Raw genomic sequence first — 22,267 nt, 5'->3', positions numbered from 1 at the left:
TGAACTCTGCGTTGCTTACTACTGACACCTGCATTCTGCGTTACTTAATATTGACCCCTACACTCTGCGTTACATACTACTGATCTCTGAGCTCTTCATAACTTACAAGTGAAAAGGTAAGGTAAAGGTTATTGGCTCACATTATCGACCATAGTCCAGCCACATCCCTGTAAACTAGAAAGAAGGGGGTAAATTAGTTAGGGGCGGTCCAGGTCAAACCCAACCATAGTCTGGGAGGACGTCGGGCCGCAACCCCACTAAAAAATTGGATTTTCTAGGGCTGTAGTATGCTCTGTAAAATTAGAAACACATAGAACTCCATATATAAAAATATAAACAATTTATTGAAGTACAAAAACATATAGATTAAAAGATAATGACAAGAGTTGCAAATCAAATATTGACAGAAGGAGAACAGTAGTGTAGATCACAGGTCCTACATGTTACGCCGAGGTATAAATCCTCATGTAGTGGCTTCTTCAGGGACCAGTTTTCTTGTAATCCTTTACTGATTCTGAGTAAAAATACAAAAACACATAGGAAGACTAGGAAGTGATATGCACATACAAGAACTGTTGGACACAGCACATACAGTCTCCCCTATGTTTACTCATGTCTATACTCATGAATACAACTTACCATTTTGTCAATAATGTAACATCTGCTGAAAGAGAAAAATGGCGTCCCAGGGCAAGAAGACACGGCCTGGATGCTAATCCGGTAAGGCCAGATGGTGAGATCCAGCGTGCCCGGGGTACCCAGTATAATTGGTGGACATTGGACCGGACCACGGTCCATGGTCAAAGTGCTTAGTACCAAGGGATGTGGAAATACCTGGAGTATATAGACATAAAATAGGGGAAAGGGGGGGGCACAAAAATATGCCCTAATCAAATATTTGTTGTATACATATTAGACAATCTGGGAGAGGAAGAAAGGAAAAAGTGCAAACCACCACCAGTGGTCACATCAAAACCCAACTTAACCTCAGACTAAGAGGGAAAGGGGGAAGAAAAGGAAGACCACAGGTGCAGCATAAATAAACCGTGAAGGACACCACCAATAAAATAGGAAGTGGCCACACGTAAGACCTAAATCCAGCCAGGAAGTAATCAAACAATAAGAATCCAAAAAAAACCCAGATTGTCAGAAATAAAAGGTATAAAGATAGAACAAATGTACACATTATATAATGCAGAATGCAACACAGGCGGCAGTCTTACCTTTTAATGTGACAAGCTTTCCCCAAAGTAAATGGTGTTTACCGTCCCAAGGTCTGGCGTGCAGAAGGAGCCATGTACGGCTTCCTGCTCCACTGCGGACCTATATGTAGGCCGATCCCACCGGAAGTGACGCGGCCAAGGACCGGCCTCTAAATGTCACTTCCGGTGCAAGCGCCATTTTGCGGTTCACAACCAGCTTGGACCGCAAACAAAGCGGACATACACTGATGTGATAACCGCCTAAAGTCCGCACAGAGCGGACACGGGGACCATGGAGGGGAAAAAGGGAATGGAAAAGCTCACCCTCCCCCCGGTTTGGCGCCCGAATGCCCACCAGAACAGAGCAAAGCTGAAGACCATGTCATATTATCGCCATAGGACACGGAGCCTCAATCTGCACGATGTTTTACATAGTACACAGAATTCCTAAACGTATCCGTAAGGCAAATCACAAAGCGAATCAATGCACATGTAATGTACTATCTCAAGACACAATAATTGATAATCAGACACATCTAAAACATACATATCCAAAATTATTACATATACACTTTATATGTAAAGGGTACCTGGGAGTATATAAAAAAAAAAAAAAGTTTAATTATTAAACTATTCCAATTAAATGGCTTAAAAGATAGGGCTGTGTGTTATAAGCCAGGGGGTTGTGTGGCTTGCAGCCGACAGATCCACTTGGATTTGCACTTTAAAATAGAATTATCAAAATTACCCCCCCTGGGGTTGGGCTTGATTACTTCCAATACTGAGAATTGAATAGTATAGGGGTCAAAACTGTGATTAAGACCGACATGTTTACAGATGGGGGTGTATAACAGGCCGACGTCGATATAATAAAGGTGGTCCTGTATGCGGTGAGAAAAAGGCCTCTTAGTCTTACCGACATAAAAAGAACCACAGACGCAGCTAGCCAGGTATACAACCAATTCCGTGCAACAAGTGGCATGGAAACGGGGTTTGAGAATGCCTCCATGCGGGAGGGGAAGTAAATATCCCTCCCTTACCCAAGGACATTGTGCACAGTTCCCGCACCGATAGGTGCCAAACCCGCCAGTTGCTCCTTCCAGGATGTCTTCATGTGCCTGATAAGGACCGTGGACCAATTTTTTTATAAGTGATGGAGCTCTTCGGTACACTATTTCAGGTGACTGACGAATGTACTTAGACACTATGACATCATCAGTGAGAAAATGCCAATTTCTGTCAAGCACATTTCTAATTAATTGATGATGGGAGTTATATTTCGTGATAATTTTGGTAGTGTTGTTAGATTTTCTGGTCCTTGTACCAAAGATAAGATCATCTCTTGACTGGGCAATAGTTCTATTGTATGCTTTTTTGAGAGTTGGGTATGCTCCCCCAAATTTTTTGCTTGTTTATTATATATTCGGTCTGACCAGACTACCGAGGTTGAGCATCCCACCCCCCACACACACCTGTACTCTATCAGTGTCCACTATCAAGTAGCTATAGGAGGAGCCCCCTGTAGTGCATTTGCACATCTCTCCCAGCAAGGAGTATTATCTCCAAGGGTTAGAAAGGCTGGATTCATCTCTTTTTTATGGATAGTGTAGGACTCACTGATAATGGGGTACTTTGACGTAGTGGTGGGCTTGAGCACTATATGGCCATATGGTGGGACCAAATCCCCATTTTTATTTATGGATTGTCTTCAAATTTGGTAGTAATTTCTTTTGCATGTGTGCGCTATTCTTTTTTAATATGTGTTTATATATACCCCTACAAAGAAGTTCAGATGTTATGCCTGCCTCCAAAGACGCCAAAAAAAATGCCCAAAAAAATGCTAGCGCCAAAAAAAAAAACGCCCAGGTGTGTTGTTGCAGGCATAGCAGAGAAGCCATATGGGTGTTAATTATTTCAGTAGCGCAAGCATAGATTTCTGCTACTTTCACACCTATATATATGTAGGTGTATATATACATATAAGTATGTGTGTATATATACCCCTACAAAGAAGTTCAGATGTTATGCCTGCCTCCAAAGACGCCAAAAAAAATGCCCAAAAAAACGATAGCGCCAAAAAAAAAATGCCCAGGTGTGTTGTTGCAGGCATTTTTTTGGGGTCTTTGGAGGCAGGCAAAACATCTGAACTTGTGTATAGGGGTATATATACACACATAATTATATGTATATATACACTTACACATATATAGGTGTGATAGGAGAGAAGCCATATGGGTGTTCATTTTTTAATTAGCGCAAGCATAGGTTTCTGCTCCTTTCACCCCTATATATGTGTATGTATATATACATACGTGTGTGTGTGTGTATATATACCCCTGCACAGAAGTTCTGATGTTATGCCTGCCTCCAAAGAACCCCAAAAAATGCCCAAAAAAAGGCCTGCTGAAAACTGGCAAGGTGTGAAAAAAGCAGAGCCATATCCCTGTTCTATATTAATTCTAATACAAACAAACTTTTTTTTATGGTCCTGGACATGCTACAGAGCTGAAACTTCACAGGTACACTTTTTAGACCCCCCCCCCCCCCCCCCCGATACTAAATCCAAAGAAATTTTTTTTTTATTTTTTTTTTTCAATAATTGGCTCTCTATCAAAAATGACAATTTTTAAGAACTTTTTTTTGTGTGATTAATAGTCTCTGGGGCATGACCCAGAACCCTATGCACTTTTAGGGGCATTTATTGGGTTTTAGGGCTTCAAAATGGGATTTTTTGATTACCGAAGTTCGGGTCCCATTGATTTCAATGGGGTTCTGAAATCCGGGCCGAACTTTCGGGAAGTTCGGGTGTTCTGGCCGAACCGAACTTTTCAAAAGTTCGATTATCCCTAATAAGGAGTTTAGAGCTGTTACTTTTTTGCCACATCTTCCATATAGACAGGCCAAAATTTAATATGATGTCCAGCATTCTTAGATCTCTCCTCCGTCAGTCTCATAGGTGCATGATCAGGTGTGCAAGGTAAACCTTCCTCTTCCACATTCATTGTATGATACAGTATTATATCTTGTAAAATGTATAAAAATAATATAAATGCAGCACCTTTTAGCCAGCAACAGCATGACTGCAAGTTTGGCTTTAATACGGTCATATTGGTAAATCTATTGGACTACATAGCTGCTACTGGTTGGATTGGTTTACAAGCAAGGTGCTTCAAATCTCTTTGTGACAGATTCACTTTAGGCAATGTTTTTGTATTTACTCTGGTTGATCTTCTGAACACTGCTGTCTTTTGTTTTTTAGTGTTGGAGAGGAACCAGACTTCGGTCATAGAATTTCTCCTCTTGGGCTTCGGAGACCTCTACAACCTCAGGATTCCACTCTTCATCATCTTTCTGATCATTCACATTATGGCATTGACCAGCAATGTCCTTGTCATCATGTTAGTTGTAACCAACCAGAGTCTCCACTCTCCTATGTACTTCTTTCTCAGTCAGCTGTCCTTGTCCGAAATCTTGTTCACAAGTAATATTGTGCCAAGCATGTTGTGGCTGATATTGATTGGCAGTGGAAAGCTATCTGTTGACAGATGTATATCTCAATTTTTGCTGCTTGCAATTCCATCTGTTACCCAGTGTTTACTGTTGGCTGGCATGTCCTTTGATAGGTATGTGGCCATATGTAAACCATTACATTATGCCATCATCGTGACTTTTGGACAGCAGCTTCAGATAGTCCTCTCCTGCTGGTTGGTGGGCTTCACACTTTCTTTGGTGGTTTATATTTACTTAAAGCAGTTAAAATTTTGTGGTCTTAACATAATTAACCACTTTTTTTGTGACATCGCCCCACTCATAAGACTTTCATGCTCCAATACATATTTTGTAGAAACGGTCACAGCTGCGGTTTCCTTTCCCGTTCTTTTGTCTCCGTTTATGTTCATCGTTGTCACCTACATCTCCATCCTTAAAGCCATCCTTAAGATCCCATCCATCACTGGTAGAAAGAAGACCTTTTCCACATGCAGTTCCCACCTTATTATTGTATGCATGTACTATGGCACTCTGTCGTCAATCTATATCTTTCCACCTAAAGAGAACTCTGTTGATGCCAACAAGAGTCTTTCGTTACTTTACACCTTGGTGACTCCTTTGTTCAATCCCTTAGTCTACAGCCTACGAAATCAGGATATAAGAGCTGCCATCCAGAAATCTCTCAAGAAAATGGCCTTATGTAAACTAACCTGCTCCTCTTACTGATCCTAGCAGTTCAAAGGTACCTTGGATATCATCACTGCTATACTCCTATACACCTGGATGACATCCTATTGGACGAAACATGTTGGGTTTAGCTACAGCAGTGACGGGTTCAAACCTGCTAGGGTAATGACTGTGCTGATTTATCTCCAAGCCTGATTTTATCTGCCTTGTGTAAGTAGCATTCTTTTTTAATACATTTGTGAAGTTTTACACTACTACACTATGAGCTCCTCCTTTATCTCTATAATCCCCTGAGCTTCTTCTGCGGAGTGTTCTAGGAGCCATTATTCTGTGTCCTGGAGCATGCCATCTATCCATCCCAGCAGGAATCTCTCCTAAAAAGTGCAGCCAGGCCTCCATATCTGAGGTCTTACCTGATGGTAAGCAGTTTTTGAGTTTGCTGTACACCTGGGTGTGAAGTGGCATATGATTACATAAGAAGATTAGGGCGATATACACATTTATTTCAAGAATTTTCTTGCACCGATCACCTTTATTTGTACTGATTTTGCAAATTGAACTTTATTAAATGATCACCTTTGGACACTTTTGATGAATTGATTTTCACACAATGATTTTTAGCACTTTGATAGCGCCACAAAAATAAAGATATAAATGAGATATTGGGAGTATGTGCAATTCCTAACTTGTGCTTTATACTGCATACAGTATATATATTATATATTTGGCTTATATTTCAGCTAGATAATGTCCATAGCTCAAATAAAAGTCCTAATAAACAGCAGCATTACCCGTAGCAGCAGTCATAACACCCAGCCATGCAGGCAATAAACCTTCTCCTGTCAACACCAAAGCAAAGGGCAGCCTACACACACTTCAGACAGCCTCCTCTAGTTCCTATTTTCTTTTCACCTTTCCCATTCATTAAACTTGCTTTGACTCTTAAAGGGCCCATTTACAGAAAATAAGGGTATTCATGCCTGTCCTCTAGGATAAATTCCTTCAGACTGATTCATTCAGTGTCTTTTGTTGTAAATTGGCTGTGATTGACCAAAGCTAATCTGGTATAGGTGGGCTGTGATTTGCCCTGTCTGTAACATGTGATCACTGCGACCAATCACAGCTAGCAACACAAGTATTCAATGGATGGCATGAAAGGAAGCAATCCATTGATTACATTTGTCAAGTGATCTGATTGGTCACAGCGATCACATGGTCCTGGCAGCAGGCTGGTATAGCGATCAGTCATCAGCTGTGTCAGGTGGACACAGCCGGTGATAGATAGTGTCACTGTGTGGCGCGTTCTGGGAGGATCCACTCAGAACAATGAAAAGCCAGCCCGGTGCCTCACTCGCCTCCATGGATGGTACCGCCGATGCAGACTCTGGACAGAGCTCAACCCCGCTGGCACTTGGGAAGCACTCAACCCCATGGTCCATGATGGAGCCCTGGTGGGTGCCATCCTCCTTCTCATCCACCAGGTCTGGAGAGCCCGGGTGTTGCTCTGCAGATGACATGACCAAGGTGGTGACCTCAGCAACAATGGCCCATAGTGCATTGTGCCTTGGCCGGGTACCAGGTAGTCACACAGAGCCTCTTTAGCTGGGAGCACCTCCTGCGCACTCAGGACATACAGAGACCAAGTCCAGTGTCCAGAGAAACATCACGGATATCAGGTGAAATAAAGCAGGACCGTGTCACCCGAACTAAAGGTGGAGCTACAGGCTGTTTTAGGCTCTGTTCACATACTGGCTTATCGGATCGCAGGCAGAATCGCCGTGATTCTGCCCGCGATCCCACATCATTGCAAATCACAGGATGCCCGTGGGATTGCTGCCTGACAAATCACAGAAAAATCATGCAAACAGAATCCTTAGGACACCTGTCGCCCACAAAAAGTACAAGAACTTTTTTTGGGCGACAGTCATCCCGCAATCCTGTTTGCGTGATTCGTCGGGTGACAACCGCGGCCAAATCGTGCCGCATTTGGGGTGCCATTGCAAGTCACGGGAATTGCATGGGCATCCCACGATTTGAAAGGATTCAAGATCGCGGGTAGACTCTGCCCACGATCCGATGCGCCAGGATGTGAACGGAGCCTTAATATTTTGTACTGTTTTTAAACATTTTGAAGTTTTATTTTATTTGGGGTGGTTGGGGGGGAGTAAGTAGCTGGTCTTGCCTAGGGTGCAAAATAGTCAAGCACCAGCCCTGATTGTGATGTATCAGTGACAATATACAGCATTAAACATAGTATTTATATAGCAGCACTGTATAACTTTGTAGTAGCACACTAGCAGCCTCTCTATCTAAAAACACTTTCAGCTGTCCCCCACTCTCACTAAACTCCACCATAATGACGAAGGGCTGATGGGAGAGCGGCCTTTTACAGTATCTCACAAAAGTGAGTACACCCCTCGCATTTTTGTAAGTATTTTAAAATATCTTTTTCATGTGACAACACTGAAGAAATGACACTTTGCTACAATGTAAAGTAGTGAGTGTACAGCTTGTAGAAACAGTGTAAATTTGCTGTCCCCTCAAAATAACTTAATACACAGCCATTAATGTCTAAACCGCTAACAACAAAAGTGAGTACACCCCTAAGTGAAAATGTCCAAATTGGGCCCAAAGGGTCAAAATTCTGTGTGGCCCCCATTATTTTCCAGCACTGCCTTAACCTTCTTGCACATGGAGTTCACCAGAACTTCACAGGTTGCCACTGGAGTCCTCTTCCACTCCTCCATGTCGACATTGGAGCTGGTGGATGTTAGAGACCTTACGCTCCTCCACCTTCCGTTTGAGGAAGCCCCACAGATGATCAATAGGATTTAGGTCTGGAGACATGCTTGGCCAGTCCACCACCTTTACCCTCCGCTTCTTTAGCAAGACAGTGGTCGTCTTGGAGGTGTGTTTGGGGTCGTTTCCATGTTGGAATACGGCCCTGCGGCCCAATCTCCGAAGGGAGGGGTTATGCTCTGCTTCAGGATGTCACAGTACATGTTGGCATTCCCTCAATGAACTGCCGTAAGCACTCATGCAGCCCCAGTCGATGACACTCCCACTACCATGCCTGACTGTAGGCAAGACACACTTGTCTTTGTACTCCTCACCTGGTTGCCGCAACACACTTGAGACCATCTGAGCCAAATAGGTTTATCTTGGTCTCATCAGACCACAGGACATGGTTCCTGTAATCCATGTCCTTAGTCTGCTTGTCTTGGTCTGAGCACTGACAGGCTGACCCCCCACCCCTTCAACCCAGTCTGCAGCAATGCTGGCAGCAGTTATATTTCCCAAAGATAACCTCTGGATATGATGCTGAGCACGTGCACTCAACTTCTTCGGTCAACCATGGTGAGGCCTGTTCTGTTAAACTGCTCTATGGTCTTTGCCACTGTGCTGCAGCTCAGTTTCAGGGTCTTGGCAATCTTCTTATAGCCTAGACCATCTTTACATAGAGCAACATTTTTTTTTTTCAGATCCTCAGAGAGTTCTGTGCCATATGGAGCCATGTTGAACTTCCAGTGACCAGTTTGAGAAGGTGAGAGCGATAACACCAAATTTAACACACTTGCTCCCCATTCACACCTGAGACCTTGTAACACTAACGAGTCACATTACCCCGGGGAGGGAAAATGGCTAGATGGGCCCAATTTGGACATTTTCACTTAGGATGCAATGGCTTTTTTCCAGTCTCTTAAAGTGTAAGAAGACAACGACCTTCTATACCCTGTCCCTGCAATAACTAACACAGGTAGAGAATATGAAAGAAGCAGCGAGGGTCTAGCCAGGACAGAATTATCGAGCACTAAATAGGAGGAGGATAACAAATTCAAAAGATAAACAAGTTGTACTGGTGTATAAATATCTTAGGTGTCTGCATACATCCTTAGAGCACAATTCAGTTTAATGCCATAACAGAAAAATCCATCATAGATGGGACACAATAATGTATTTATCTGTTCACATGTTCAGCTTTAAAGACGAGTGATTTTCCTAATGACATTTCTCATTTCTTGGTTCCTCAAGCTGTATATTAGAGGATTGATTAATGGAGTCAATAGGGTGTATAACAAAGAAAGAATCTTGTTCAGGTTAACAGAATTGATGTTCGGTGGAAAAATAGGTGTGGATCCTATTGCTAAAGTTCCATAGTAAAGGTTCACAACGGTCAGGTGGGAGCTACAGGTGGAGAAAGCCTTCTGCCTTCCAGTGTTGGATGGAATCTTAAAAATGGTGTGGAGGATGGAGATGTACGTGGCTATGATCAACATAAATGGACAGACTACAAAAGGGAAAGAAAATACAAACGTGACCAGCTGAACAGCAGGGTTATCTGAACAAGAAAGTTCTACCACAGGAGAAATGTCACAAAAAAAATGATCAATAGTATTTGGGCCACAGAATTCCAAACTACATAATAAAGCATATAGTACAAAAGCTATCGTTAAGGCCATTGACCAACAAAAAGTACTTATTTCCAATTGGTGTTTAAGAGTCATAATACTTGCATAGTGCAGTGGTTTACATATGGCCAAATATCAATCAAAAGACATGGAAGCCAACAGTAAACACTGGGCAACCACTGGAACTGCTAGTAGATAGAACTGGAAAAAACATCTGGCCACGGATACTTTCCCACCACCCACCAGTATCAACCACAGCATGTTGGGCACAATGTTACTGGTGAAGATGATATCGGACAAAGACAGCTGACTGATGAAGATGTACATGGGGGATTGAAGACTCCGGATGAATGCAACTGACGCAACAACAAGAACATTGCTGGTTAAGGCAATGATGTAAATTACCAGAAAGACGGTGAAAAGTAGAATTTTAAAATTATGAAGGTTGCCAAATCCCAGGAGCAGAAATTCTGTCACCAGTGTGTGGTTCCTGTTGGTCATTTTTTGGATGCCATACAAAAGTATCTGATGAAGTACTAGAACCAAAAAAAAAAAAAGAAAATAAATAAATATAAAGGGATATGCTAAGAAAATAGTAAAAAAAGTACCTAGTAGGAATTTCACAACAGCAATGTACAGTGATTAAAAATCTTAAATATACCCATTTTTTTATTTTCCAGCTAAAAGAAAGAAGTGGAATGTGGCAATTATAGGTGAATTACACATTTTAGAAAATCCAGACAACCACCGTTCATAAACTGCTTCAGTATCTACACATTGGGCAAATAAGCATATACCCGGAAGAATCTAAAGATTTTTAACCGGTTGCCGACCGCCGCACGACTATATACTGCGGCGGTCAGCCCCGGCCAGGCAGAGTGACGTATCGGTACGTCACTCGCCTGTCACTGACTTGCGAGCCTATTGCGGGCGGGCGCGCTTGCTGAGGCGCGCACCCGCCGCGGCACGTTCACAGACAAGTCAGTGCGTGTGACCGGCGGACTCGATGTCCGCCAGTCACACTGCGATCGCTCCTGTGAAGTGAGAAAGACAGAGCGGCTTATGTAAACAAGCCGCCTGTCAGTTCTCCCTGTGTAAAAGTGAAGATCTGTCCGTTCTACTATGTAGAACGGTTGATCTTTGCTTTTACACCAATAGGAATGTCCCTGCACAGTTAGAATCACGCCCCTAGGACACACTTAACCCCTCCCTGTCCAATAAAGTTAACCCCTTCCCTGCCAGTGTCATTTTTGCAGTAACAGTGCATATGTTTAGCACTGATTACTGAAGTAATGTCACTGGTAACCCCAAAAGTGTCAAAAATGTCAGTCAAGGGTCCGATCTGTCCGCCGCAATGTCGCAGTCCCGCAAAAAAAATCGCAGATCGCCGCCATTACGCGTTAAAAAAAAAACACCAAAAATGACAAAAATCTTTCCCTTTGTTAGTAAACGCGATAACTTTTGCGCAAACCAATCAAAATACGCTTTTTGCGATTTTTTTTACCAAACATAGGTAGCATAAAACAAATTGGCTGAAAAATGTTAAAAAATTTTGATTTTTACTTTTTTTTGGGGGGAATTTCATATAAAAAAATGTGGAAAATATTGTTATTTTTGCAAAATTTACGCTCTTTTTTTGTTTATAGCGCGTGATCAAAAAATCGCACAGGTGATCAAATACCACCAAAAGAAAGCTCTGTTTGTGGGAAAAAAAGGACGTCAAATTAGTTTAGGTACAGCGTCGCACGACCGCGCAATTGTCCGTTAAAGTCACGCAGTAAAAAATCACAAAAAAAACCCTGGTCCTTTAGCAGCCAAATCCTCCGGGGCTTAAGTGGTTAATATTCACCAGTTTGCTGTTTTGCTTTGTTTTCTAACCAGCTTGCTTATTACTAATTGTCAATGGCAGCAAAAAATAAACAAAAATATCAAATTAAGGCAATTTTTTAAATACTCAACATATGTATAAAGTGCTGTGAAAATTGACGGCACTATATAAGTACTGGAAATAAATAAATTAAATAAATATTACTCAGGATTGCTAAAGGATAATCATATTCAACCTGTTAATGTGCATGGCATTGGGTAGATCAGTATTTCTCAACCTTTTGAAAATTATGGACAGTCTTGAGGCACCCTTGGGTGGGTGTCATTGGGTTGGGTTTGGGTGTCATTTTTGGCATTTGCATTTTTTTCAGTTGTTTGAATATTCAGATTCCGTGTTTCTCAGCCTTTTGAAAATTATGGACAGTCTTGAGGCACCCTTTACAATTATGGACAGTCTTGAGGCACCCCATCCTAAAATGTAAACACAATTCTAATAGTTTGACATAATGTAGCAACATGTACGCGCACGTAGGAGACCCAATGTTAGAGGTGCAAACTGGTACTGACTAGTATTCCATTGTTTCTCTTCTTCCTCAGATTTTCTCTATTCTATCACTTAGCTAATGTGACCCCAAAGCTGATAGAGAGCGGCAAAGGAGGGTCAAACAAGGATGCTATACAGGCAACTGACATCCTCCTTATCAACTGATGATGTCATTGGTCATTAGGAGGTTGGAAGCCAGAAGATCGTAATGGTGCACAATGAAAACCCGTGGCTTTGTGTAACTAAAAGGCAGTCTTTATCCACCTGCCCCCTTGTATACAATGTTTGGGCATGTTTTTTAGGCATTTTGCCAAGGCGCCCCTGAAGAAACCTCAAGGCACCCTGGTTAAAAAAGGCTGGGGTAGACCATTTATTTTAAATTGGCTGTCAATGCACCAATACATTGGAAGACAAAACACACTGATATGAAAAAAATTGCATTTCTTTACAAAAAATAAAATAAAAATGAAAGTAAAAAGAATAAAGTAATTCTAAAAGGAAAGAATTAAAAAAATAAAAAAATAAATAAATAAAATGTGTTTTACTTACCTGCTCTGTGCAATGGTTTTGCACAGAGCAACCCCGATCCTCTTCATCTTTGTGGGTCCCCCATCAGCGGTCCTGGTTCCTCCCCCCTGCCGAATGCTCCCAATAGCAAGCTTCTTCCTATGGGGGCACTTGAGCAGGCTCTCTCCCAAGCCGTGCTCAGTGTGGGAATGGACAGCCCAGACCCCTGCTCTCTCCTCATTGGCTTTTTTTTTGTAAATGTCCCTTTTGCTTTAGTGCATTCTACAGGAACACAACTTCACATCATATTTAAGGCATCTCCCAGGAACTGTAAAAGAAAACCTTAAATTTGTGTTTTAATGTTGTCCTTTAACCACTTGCCGACTGCCGTCAGTAGATTTACTGCGGCAGTCAGCCCCTCACAGGCAAAGTGACATAAATTAACGTCACTAGCCTGTGAGGCTCTCGGGAGCGAGCGCGCGCCGCCGCCAGCGCGCTCCAACTCCCGCGCGGTCACGGACCCCCCCCCGCGCGTGTGACCGGCAGACCCGATGGCCGCCGGTCACTCTGCGATCGGCGGGGGAGAGGGAGAAAGTCAGGCAGCTTGTGTAAACAAGCTGCCTGTCATTCTCCCCTGTGTAGAGACACTGATCATACGGTTCTACTATGTAGGACCGTTGATCAGTGTAACTACAGCTCAACAGACAGCCAATCACAGTTAGAATCACGCCCCTAGGGACACAAATAACCCCTCCCTCTCAAATAAAGTTAACCCCTTCACTGCCAGTGTATTTTTACAGTAACAGTGCATATATATAGCACTGATTACTGTAGAAATGTCACTGGTAACCCCAAAAGTGTCAAAAATGTCAGTCAAGGGTCAGATCTGTCCGTCCCAATGTCGCAGTACCGCAAAAAAAATCGCAGATCGCCGCCATTACGCGTTAAAAAAAAACAACAAAAATGACAAAAATCTTTCCCTTTGTTAGTAAACGCAATAACTTTTGCGCAAACCAATCAAAATACGCTTTTTGCGATTTTTTTTACCAAACATATGTAGCATAAAACAAATTGGCCAAAAATGTTAAAAAATTTAGATTTTTACTTTTTTTTGGGGGGGAATTTCATATAAAAAAATGTGAAAAATATTGTTATTTTTGCAAAATTGTCGCTCTTTTTTTGTTTATAGCACATGATCAAAAAATCGCACAGGTGATCAAATACCACCAAAAGAAAGCTCTGTTTGTGGGAAAAAAAGGACGTCAAATTCGTTTAGGTACAGCGTCGCACGACCGCGCAATTGTCCGTTAAATTCACGCAGTGCCGAATCGCAAAATACCCCCTGGTCTTTTAGCAGCCAAATCCTCCGGGGCTTAAGTGGTTAAGCCTTATTTTAAAAAAAATAAATAAAATAAAATGCTCGCTGTTAAACAGTATTTACATTTTTTGTTTTGTTTAGTATGCATCCCCTATGACAGTGATTGCAAACCTTGGCACCCCAGATGTTTTGGAACTATATTTCCCATGATGCTTAACTACACTGCAGAGTTCATGAGCATCATGGGAAATGTAGTTCCAAAACATCTGGGATGCCAAGGTTCGCCATCACTGCCCTATAACAATGCCCTGGCCTTGAAAAAGATCAGAAAAAAAATAAAGGATGTAGCTCCCATATGCGATTGGGTTTGGGTGCCATTTTTCGCATTTGCATTTTTTTTCAGTTGTTTGAATATCCAGTGAACTGAAATGGGCTTGAATTGCTCATCACTGTTAGAGATGAACAAAATTACATTTTTTAATTTCTCCAAAAGCAGATTGGCAAAATGTTATCAGTTTGTCAAAATACATTGGAATGATAGGGACAGGCTATATAAAGGTTGTTTTGGTGGGTTTTAAACCCTTCCTGCCCAGCCCTGGCATCCCTTTAACAGGGTCTTTAGGCCTGGTGGACAGGAAGGACCGGACCATACCACTGTGATTGGCTGTCACAGTGGTCACATGATTATGAGCCTGCTCCCTCAGCTCCTGATTGGTAGAGTTGCTCAGTGACCGTGCTTTCAGCACAGAAGGCTCTGCCACCCATGGATGCATATGTTGGTGGTAAAGCCCACTCTCTTTGCTGCCACACATATGTATGAAGTGCAGGGCAAAAGGTAAAGGTAGTAATGGACTTCAGATTGCTCAAAAGGTTATGGAAGGTCATTTTAACTATCAAGAATCTGTTTTTGTTCTAAAAAAAAAGGACCTCATTATTTTGTGTTATTTTCACAATGGAAAAAAAGGTTTAAATCATGTGTAGACAGTAAAGATGGGCTGGGGTGTGTTCGGCATCCTAGTTCCAACCCACCTGCCCGAACCTGCCAGGAAGCTGATGCCTCAAACCGCCAATCCAAGGCAGTGATACATTTCCCGGTCCGCAGCTGGGACTAGGATCCTGAACATGCCCAAGCCCATCTCTAGTAGCCAGGTGCTTGGCTACAGACATATAGCAATTTAGGACACTGTGCTGCAATGCTCTCTGTGTGGCTTATGGGCTTTAGCTGAATGGATTAACACTACCTTGCGTTCATCTACATGCAGGTGTGAGATAAATCCTGTGTGGGATTTTGTACTGAATTAATCTATCCCCCTGAAAAAACCAACTGTAGAAGGGAAAACTCCCACAGTTCCTCCAAACCTTCATCATCTAAGTTAGGGACGTTCAGTACCCATTTAGATTTAAGAGTCTCCAACCCCGAGTGGACAGAGAGAGACTTATGCCCCGTACACACGCGTCGATAGTTGGCCGTGAATTTTCGGCCAACGTCCGATCAGCCGATTTTCGGCTTGTTAGTATGATGCTTTCGACAACTGACTCCGACTTTTCGGCCGAATAAAATCTGGTGTGCAGGCTATAAAATTTTTGTTGGACGTCAACATAACGGCCGATTTTCCATCAGTCAGTACAGATTTCGGCAGACAAAAATCTGATGAGCAAGACTGGGCATGCCCAGAGAAGAAAAAACACACGGAAAGTAAACCAGCACATGACATCACTTCTGAAGTAGATTTTTGTTGGCCGAGAAAATTTTTGTGCAGTCTAGGCACATTCCAACCAACAAAACACAACTCTGGACAAAAGTCGGACGATTGTCCACCTCCCCACCCACGGTTGCTGAGTGGTTGCGGAGGGTACAGCGAGTGGCTGAGATGGAGGACATTGTTGCTCAAGCCAAGGACTCTCATCGCAAATACTATACGACCTGGGCGCCCTGGATACACTTCCAATCCCTACCTGATTTTCAGAGATTGAGCGCTTAGCCAAAAATATTTGCTTCACCCATACATGACACTTTCATGGGGGCCATTTTACACCCTCTGGGTGCCCTCTCGGATGTTCAGGCCTCACTGCCTTTATCCCCCATTGCTCTCCTAAGCTCTCGTTCGCACTCTTTCTTCGTGTCCCTACCTATCTCCCTCTTCTCGCCCTCCCATTTTCCCTCTTGTGTGTTCCCTTCTCCCTCCTCCTTTCCCCTACCCCTTTCTCTCCTTCTTCCTTTCCCCTCCCTCCCCCCCCCCCCCCCTCTCTTCACATAGGGTCCTCTGAATGCCGTCCGGTGGTCACCTTTCCTCCACCGACAAATACTGAGGTGTCCGCAATATAAGCTACCTTCGCCGGGTCACACACCTCCATGGAGCAGGCCCCCCGCCCCCTGGCACAGCAAGCTCCCCTATGGGGGTGTCGGGGTCCGGGGGTCCCCGCAGGTATATAGTTTTAGCCTTATCACCCCGGCTCTCACCGTTTAGGCGGTTACTGCCAGTGCCTGACCCTTCATCCCGGATTCCATTCATCTACATTCTCCATGGTTTTCCTTTTCTTTATTTTCCATAATATCCGGTGTCATAGATACACCTGGGTTTCTGTGTCATCTAATGCTGACTTATGTATTTCTGAATGTACACCATGACTGTATTTTGCTTATTTTCAGGTGTTTTCCTGTATGCCTGTCATGTTTTGGTTTCCTGTATGATATTTCAATAAAATGTTTTTGAAAACTAAAAAAAAAAAAAAAGAAAAAAAAAGAAAAAAAAGTCGGACGATCGGTCGGCCGATAATCGTTGCGTGTTTACGAGGCATTAGTCTTAGTCAGAGATAGTCTTGAAGATATTGGAAAGAGGTTTAGTGAGGGTATCATTTCGAAGTACATCTTCTAGGGTAGAGGTAAAGAAGGCTACTGGTTGCTGCTCGAATTGTGTGTGGAAGGCGTGCCTCAGTTGAAGATATCTAAAAATGTATACATTAGAGAGGTCATACTGCATTTGTAAGGCCTTTATTTCACCACCTAAACATATGTGATCTAGATATTTAATGCCCTTTACCACTCAGACCTGAGGATCAGGTATAGAGGCAAATTCCAGTTATGAAGTAGTATGTGGAGAAATGTGAACAGGGGGGCTAAGACAAAATGCTTGGGCTACCAACCAGGCTTTTAAACCAGGCTTTTAAAACCACTTTCATGGTTGTAGTCAAAGGAAGGGAAGTGGATGTAGCTCTGTATAAGAGGTTTTTAGGAGCCTCAAAGGAGCCTATACAAGAGGCCTCTAGTACTACAGCAGCATTTGAACCATTTTTTATAAGCCAGTTGTGGGCATGTGTGAGCATAGCAACCAGAAAATATTTGTGAAGATCAGAGCATGCTAGACCTCCCTGTAACCATGGCCATTGCAAGGTTGTCAGCTTAAACCTCGGCTGCTGTGAGCCCCAAAGGAAAGAATTTAGGCTGGAATTAACCATTTTTAAATATTTCTTGGGATCCATATTGATGCATGTGGTAGTACATAGAGGAAACAAGGTAACAATTAAATTTTTAATAGATTTATGCACCCTATCAAAGACAGAGAGAGAGTGGCCCATGCTATCAATGTGGACTTCATGTTGTTAAGTAGTGGTGGTAGATTTAATGCACAATATTCTGAGGTAATGTCTTTGAAGGTTTGCAGTTGTGCCATACTCTTTCCATTTTTAGATGATGGCTTGAAAAGTGCTCCATTAGATGTTCAAAGCTTGGGATATTTTTTATAACTTAACCCTGCTTTAAACTTCTCCACAACTTTATCCTTGACCTTTCTAGTGTGTTCCTTTGCCTTTACTAAGGTTCTCTAACAAACCTCTGAGGGCTTTACAGAACAGCTATATTTATACTAATATTAAATTACACAAATTAAACGCACTCTATTTACTACTTAGGTGACTTCTGACGGCAATTGGTTCCACTAGATTTTAGTTAGGGGACTCAGAGTAAGGAGGCTGAATACAAATGCACGCCACACTTTTCAGATTTTTTTTTTTTTTTAAATGTTGAAAACCATTTATAATTTTCCTTCTACTTCACAACTATGTGCCACTTTGTGTTGGTCTATCACATAAAATCCCAATAAAATACATTTATGTTTTTGGCTGCAACATGACAAAATGTAGAAAATTTCAAGGGGTATGAATACTTTTTCAAGGCAATGCATTTATTACAACCGGTAACAATATATCGGGTTCATTCTCTACTAACCAGTCTGATGTTTGCTTTTTAAACTAAACCTTAGTTGTGTGCAGGATATCTATTTTTGTGCTCCCAGTAGCAGTGCAGTATCCATTTGCGTAACCTGGTGTGTCAATGAGGATAAGGTTATTCTCAGAGTCGAAGAACAAAGAACCCATTCTACCAAGTGGTTCCTAAGAGGGTAGCAGTACACAAGAGTACATAAATAATAATGAAATACACAAAAAAAAAAAAAAAACAATTACAAACACTAAGGTGTTTATAGAGCATTGAATTTGACATTTAACAAATATTCATGGCAACTTGGCAAGTGAATCTCCCTGGTGCATGTGTTTTCAACGACAGTGCTTGATACAGCACCAGTGAATTTTCAGTAAAAAGCCCAAAAATTCTGCTATATTAAAATGCTCCTAGATAGTATAAACTAGACAACCATAAATGCAAACCCACACTCTTCAAATGTCAAGGACAATTTTGCAGATGGCAAGATCAGTAAATTTGCGGCAAAATCAATTTTGCCAAAATTTCCACTCAACCCTGCATAGGAAAGTTTGAACCTGAAGGAGTTCACACCAAACCTTCCAACAGTTGTCCAGACAATGTTACACAAAATTACCTCTGGCTGTGGCTCTGATGAATAATTCTCGGCAATGTTTGGGAAAATAGAAGTGTTTAGAACTGTGACTCCATGCAGATTTCATATGGCTTTCTAAAAAAAGGAAAGAAATTTTAAACGTAACTCCACTTTCGTGGGGAAAAAAATCAGCAAATGAAGAAAAAACAATATAGCGTATACAACTACGACACAAATTATATTGTAATTGAATGTAGTGATCGACCATCGGATATCGGTATCGGCCGATATTGGGCGATTATTTCGGACATTAAAAAAAAGTTTTTTATTTTTTTTTTATGTCTACAGGTACTGTGGTGGAGGCATCTGGGGGTCTAAAAGACCCCAAACCCCTCCTCTGCACTTAAAAGCATTCAAAACGCCAAGCTTGGCTGTTTTGAATGATGTACGTTTTTGAATTTGGCGCCGCCAGTACCCGGAAGTGATGTCATGACATCACTTCCGGGTACTCAGTGGTGCCGAATTCAAAGAAATGGAGACCCGGTCAGACTGCGGCGGTGAAGGTAGGATGCCCGGGTCTCCCTGTGGGATGGGAGACCCAGGCGAGTCGCAGAACGCGGCGCAAGGGAAGGGGACGTCCCCTCCCGTTCCTTGGAATGACAGCCGAGCGGCTTCTCAGTCGCATTGGTTGTCATTATAAAACAGCCGACCGTCGGCTATGGACACCGGTACCGGGGTGATGCCTCTAGCTGGAGGCATCACCCAGGTACAAGCACTTTCCCAAAATATCGGCAGTATCGGTAAATCAAAAGGCCGATTCCGATATATCGGGGAAAGTGAATATTGGCCCTCGATATATAGGCTTTGTCGATAATCGGTCGATCTCTAATTGAATGTTAATACAAATTACCTTTCTTTTTTAATCTGCAGCTGTTGTAAATTCTGAAAATGCAATACAATATGGCTACCTGGAGCTGTTCTGTACACAGAATGTATACTGACCACACCCCAGATACATAATTTCCTGCTTGTGTGATTGGCTCACCAATTTTCCCAGAAATCTGCACTAAGATACAAGTCAGATTTCTGGCATCCCCTGCAACAAAAATATCATTTTTGGTGAGATACTCCCAATAGGAACACGTCTTCAGGCCCAGCAGATTTCCTCATTAGAGCCCTGCAGCCGCCACAGCTGATAGATAATTATGAAACCACTCCCATTTGACCCACTCAGCACAGAGGAACAAAGAATGATTTCTTCAGAATAACAAAAGGAAGAAATCTGCAACAATGTTTGTTAAAATCCTTTTAATGTACAGAGATTACCCAGAGGGAAATGTTTTTTTCTCAACAAAAGTGGAGTTACACTTTGAATAAAATGTATTTAAAAAATTGTAAAAAAAATAATAAAAGTTAAAATTGTAAAAAAATAATGAAAAAAATTGTAAAAAAAATAATGAAAACAATTGTAAAAAATAAAATAACAAAACAAACAAACTAGGGACACCAACCTCTGCCCTACTGACACCACCCTATGGACTACCGGATGACACCATCCACTGCTCTTCTGATACCGCCCACTGTCCTACACCATCCACTGCACACCCCCCACCAAAAGCATTGTGAAAAAAATGTAAAAAACAAACAAAACCAAAAAAAATTGCAACAAATAAAAAAAATGAAAACGAATTAAGAAATTAAAAAAAAAATACATACAGTGTGAATGAATGGTTTGCTTGTGAAGCTGTGGCCTCCTGTTACTCTTTGACCAAGCAGCGCCTGTACAAACACAGGGGCAGGTCCTAATTTGACCGGTGAGCAGATGAGTGGCCCTGAATGCATACTGTCTGTGTAAACGTGCAACCACACGCCTGTCAAATTAGGGACTTTATCTGTGTACATACATTCGCCTCATCCCCATAGTGTAGCATACATAGGCTGCCTGCACAATTTTGTAAGTTCCATTGTGTATGTGTCTACTAATAATGATTTTATTGTAGTTGTGAATAGGAAATGATGACACAGGAAATAGTCATAGTAAAAAAAAAAAAAGCAGCTAAACGCGATATGAGTTTAAAAAAAAAAAATGTGCATAAAAAAGCAGGTAAACGCATATCGATTTTTACCTGCATTTTGTATTTACGTTGAACCAGCCCTAAGACTTTGTACACCTTGAGTTTTGACGCACCTTAATTGAATTTGAGCTGATCTACACTGAAAGTTCAGTTGAGCCTTAAAACTTTCTGATACAGAACTTTATATTATACTTTATATTTGTTCCAAAAAGAAAAAGATTAAAATATAAACCGGTCAAAGATTTTGAGTAACAAATATTTTCACATATACCATCAGTCAATTTTTTACCTTAGAGACCGGTAAAAGGTTTCATAAAAAACTCCTGGGCAAGGAAGCTGGACCTAGAAGGCAGAAGCCAGGAAACAGCAGCTTCTTTCTCCGGCTTTTCACACAGGTATGTTAAACAGAAATAAGGAATGGCTTAGAGCAAAGTAAGCACTATGGAGTGTGTGCCTTTAAATAGACAATGAGACCTAGGTCCATCAATTAGTCATAGGCTGTTTATATTCCTAAAACATACGCAATAAAAAAAACCTACATCTACCTAATTAGATAAATTGTGTTGTCTGTGGAGATCTCATTAGTGCAGGATATGGGAACTATGTATATCCTCAATAGGCAGAGCAGAGCTCCCCAGGCACCAACTCTGGAGCCCCTGTGCTGCTAAATCCCAAACTGTTACTAAATTATTCAACTAACCCAGGGGTCTCCAAACTTTCTAAACAAAGGGTCAGTTTACTGTCCTTCAAACTTTAGGAGGGCCACACTGTTGGCGGTGGAAGTAGAAAATGTCCTATTGTCAATGGGAAGAATAGTGCACCATCATTGGTATCAGTGGTATTATTAGTATCCCATCATTGGTATCAATGGGAGCAATAGTGTGCCATCATTGGTATCAATGCGAGAAATAGAGCCCCATCATTAGTGTCAGTGGTAGTAATAGTGCCCCATCGTTGGTGTCAGTGGGAAGAATAGTGCCCCATCATTGGCATCAATGGGAGGAATAGTGCAACATCATTGGTATCAATGGGATTAATAGTGCCCTATCGTGGGTATCAATGGGAGGAATAGTGCCCCATCATTGGTGTCAGTGGGAGGAATAGTGCCACCTCGATGGTATCAATGGGAATAATAGTGCCCTATCATTGGTATCAATGGGATAAATAGTGCGCCATCATTAGTATCAATGGGAGGAATAGTGCCCCATCGTTCGTGTCATTTGTAGTAATAGCGCTCCATCACTGGTATCAATCAGAGGAATAGTGCCCCATCATTGGTGTCAGTGGTAGCAATAGTGCCCCATCATTGGTGTCAGTGGGAGGAATAGTGCCCTATCATTAAAATCAATGGGATTAATAGTGTCCTATCATTGGTATCAATGGGAGGAATAATGCTCCATCATTGGTGTCAATGGGAGG

At 42.0% G+C, this 22,267-nt stretch overlaps 1 protein-coding gene and 1 pseudogene across 2 annotated transcripts; one reads left to right on the top strand and one right to left on the bottom strand.

Annotated features, from left to right (window-relative positions):
* Nucleotides 1–4,469: 4,469 nt before the first annotated feature.
* LOC309553982 (olfactory receptor 11L1-like) lies at nt 4,470–5,417 on the top strand (the record flags this gene model as incomplete). The annotated part of the gene is made up of 1 exon (XM_082255501.1): nt 4,470–5,417. The coding sequence occupies exon 1, from the start codon at nt 4,569–4,571 to the stop codon at nt 5,415–5,417; it is 849 nt and encodes a 282-aa protein (XP_082111627.1). The 5' UTR covers nt 4,470–4,568.
* Nucleotides 5,418–9,358: 3,941 nt separating this feature from the next.
* On the bottom strand, nt 9,359–10,288 carry LOC309552891 (olfactory receptor 10A3-like; annotated as a pseudogene). Its single transcript has one exon. The product of its transcript is annotated as an olfactory receptor 10A3-like (transcript).
* Nucleotides 10,289–22,267: the final 11,979 nt, after the last annotated feature.

Source organism: Pelophylax lessonae (assembly GCF_965119305.1).
Source record: "Pelophylax lessonae genome assembly, chromosome: 4".
Taxonomy (NCBI): Eukaryota; Metazoa; Chordata; class Amphibia; order Anura; family Ranidae; genus Pelophylax; species Pelophylax lessonae.
Note: the sequence above shows the minus strand (reverse complement) of the source record. Positions and strands in the feature narration are given on the sequence as shown.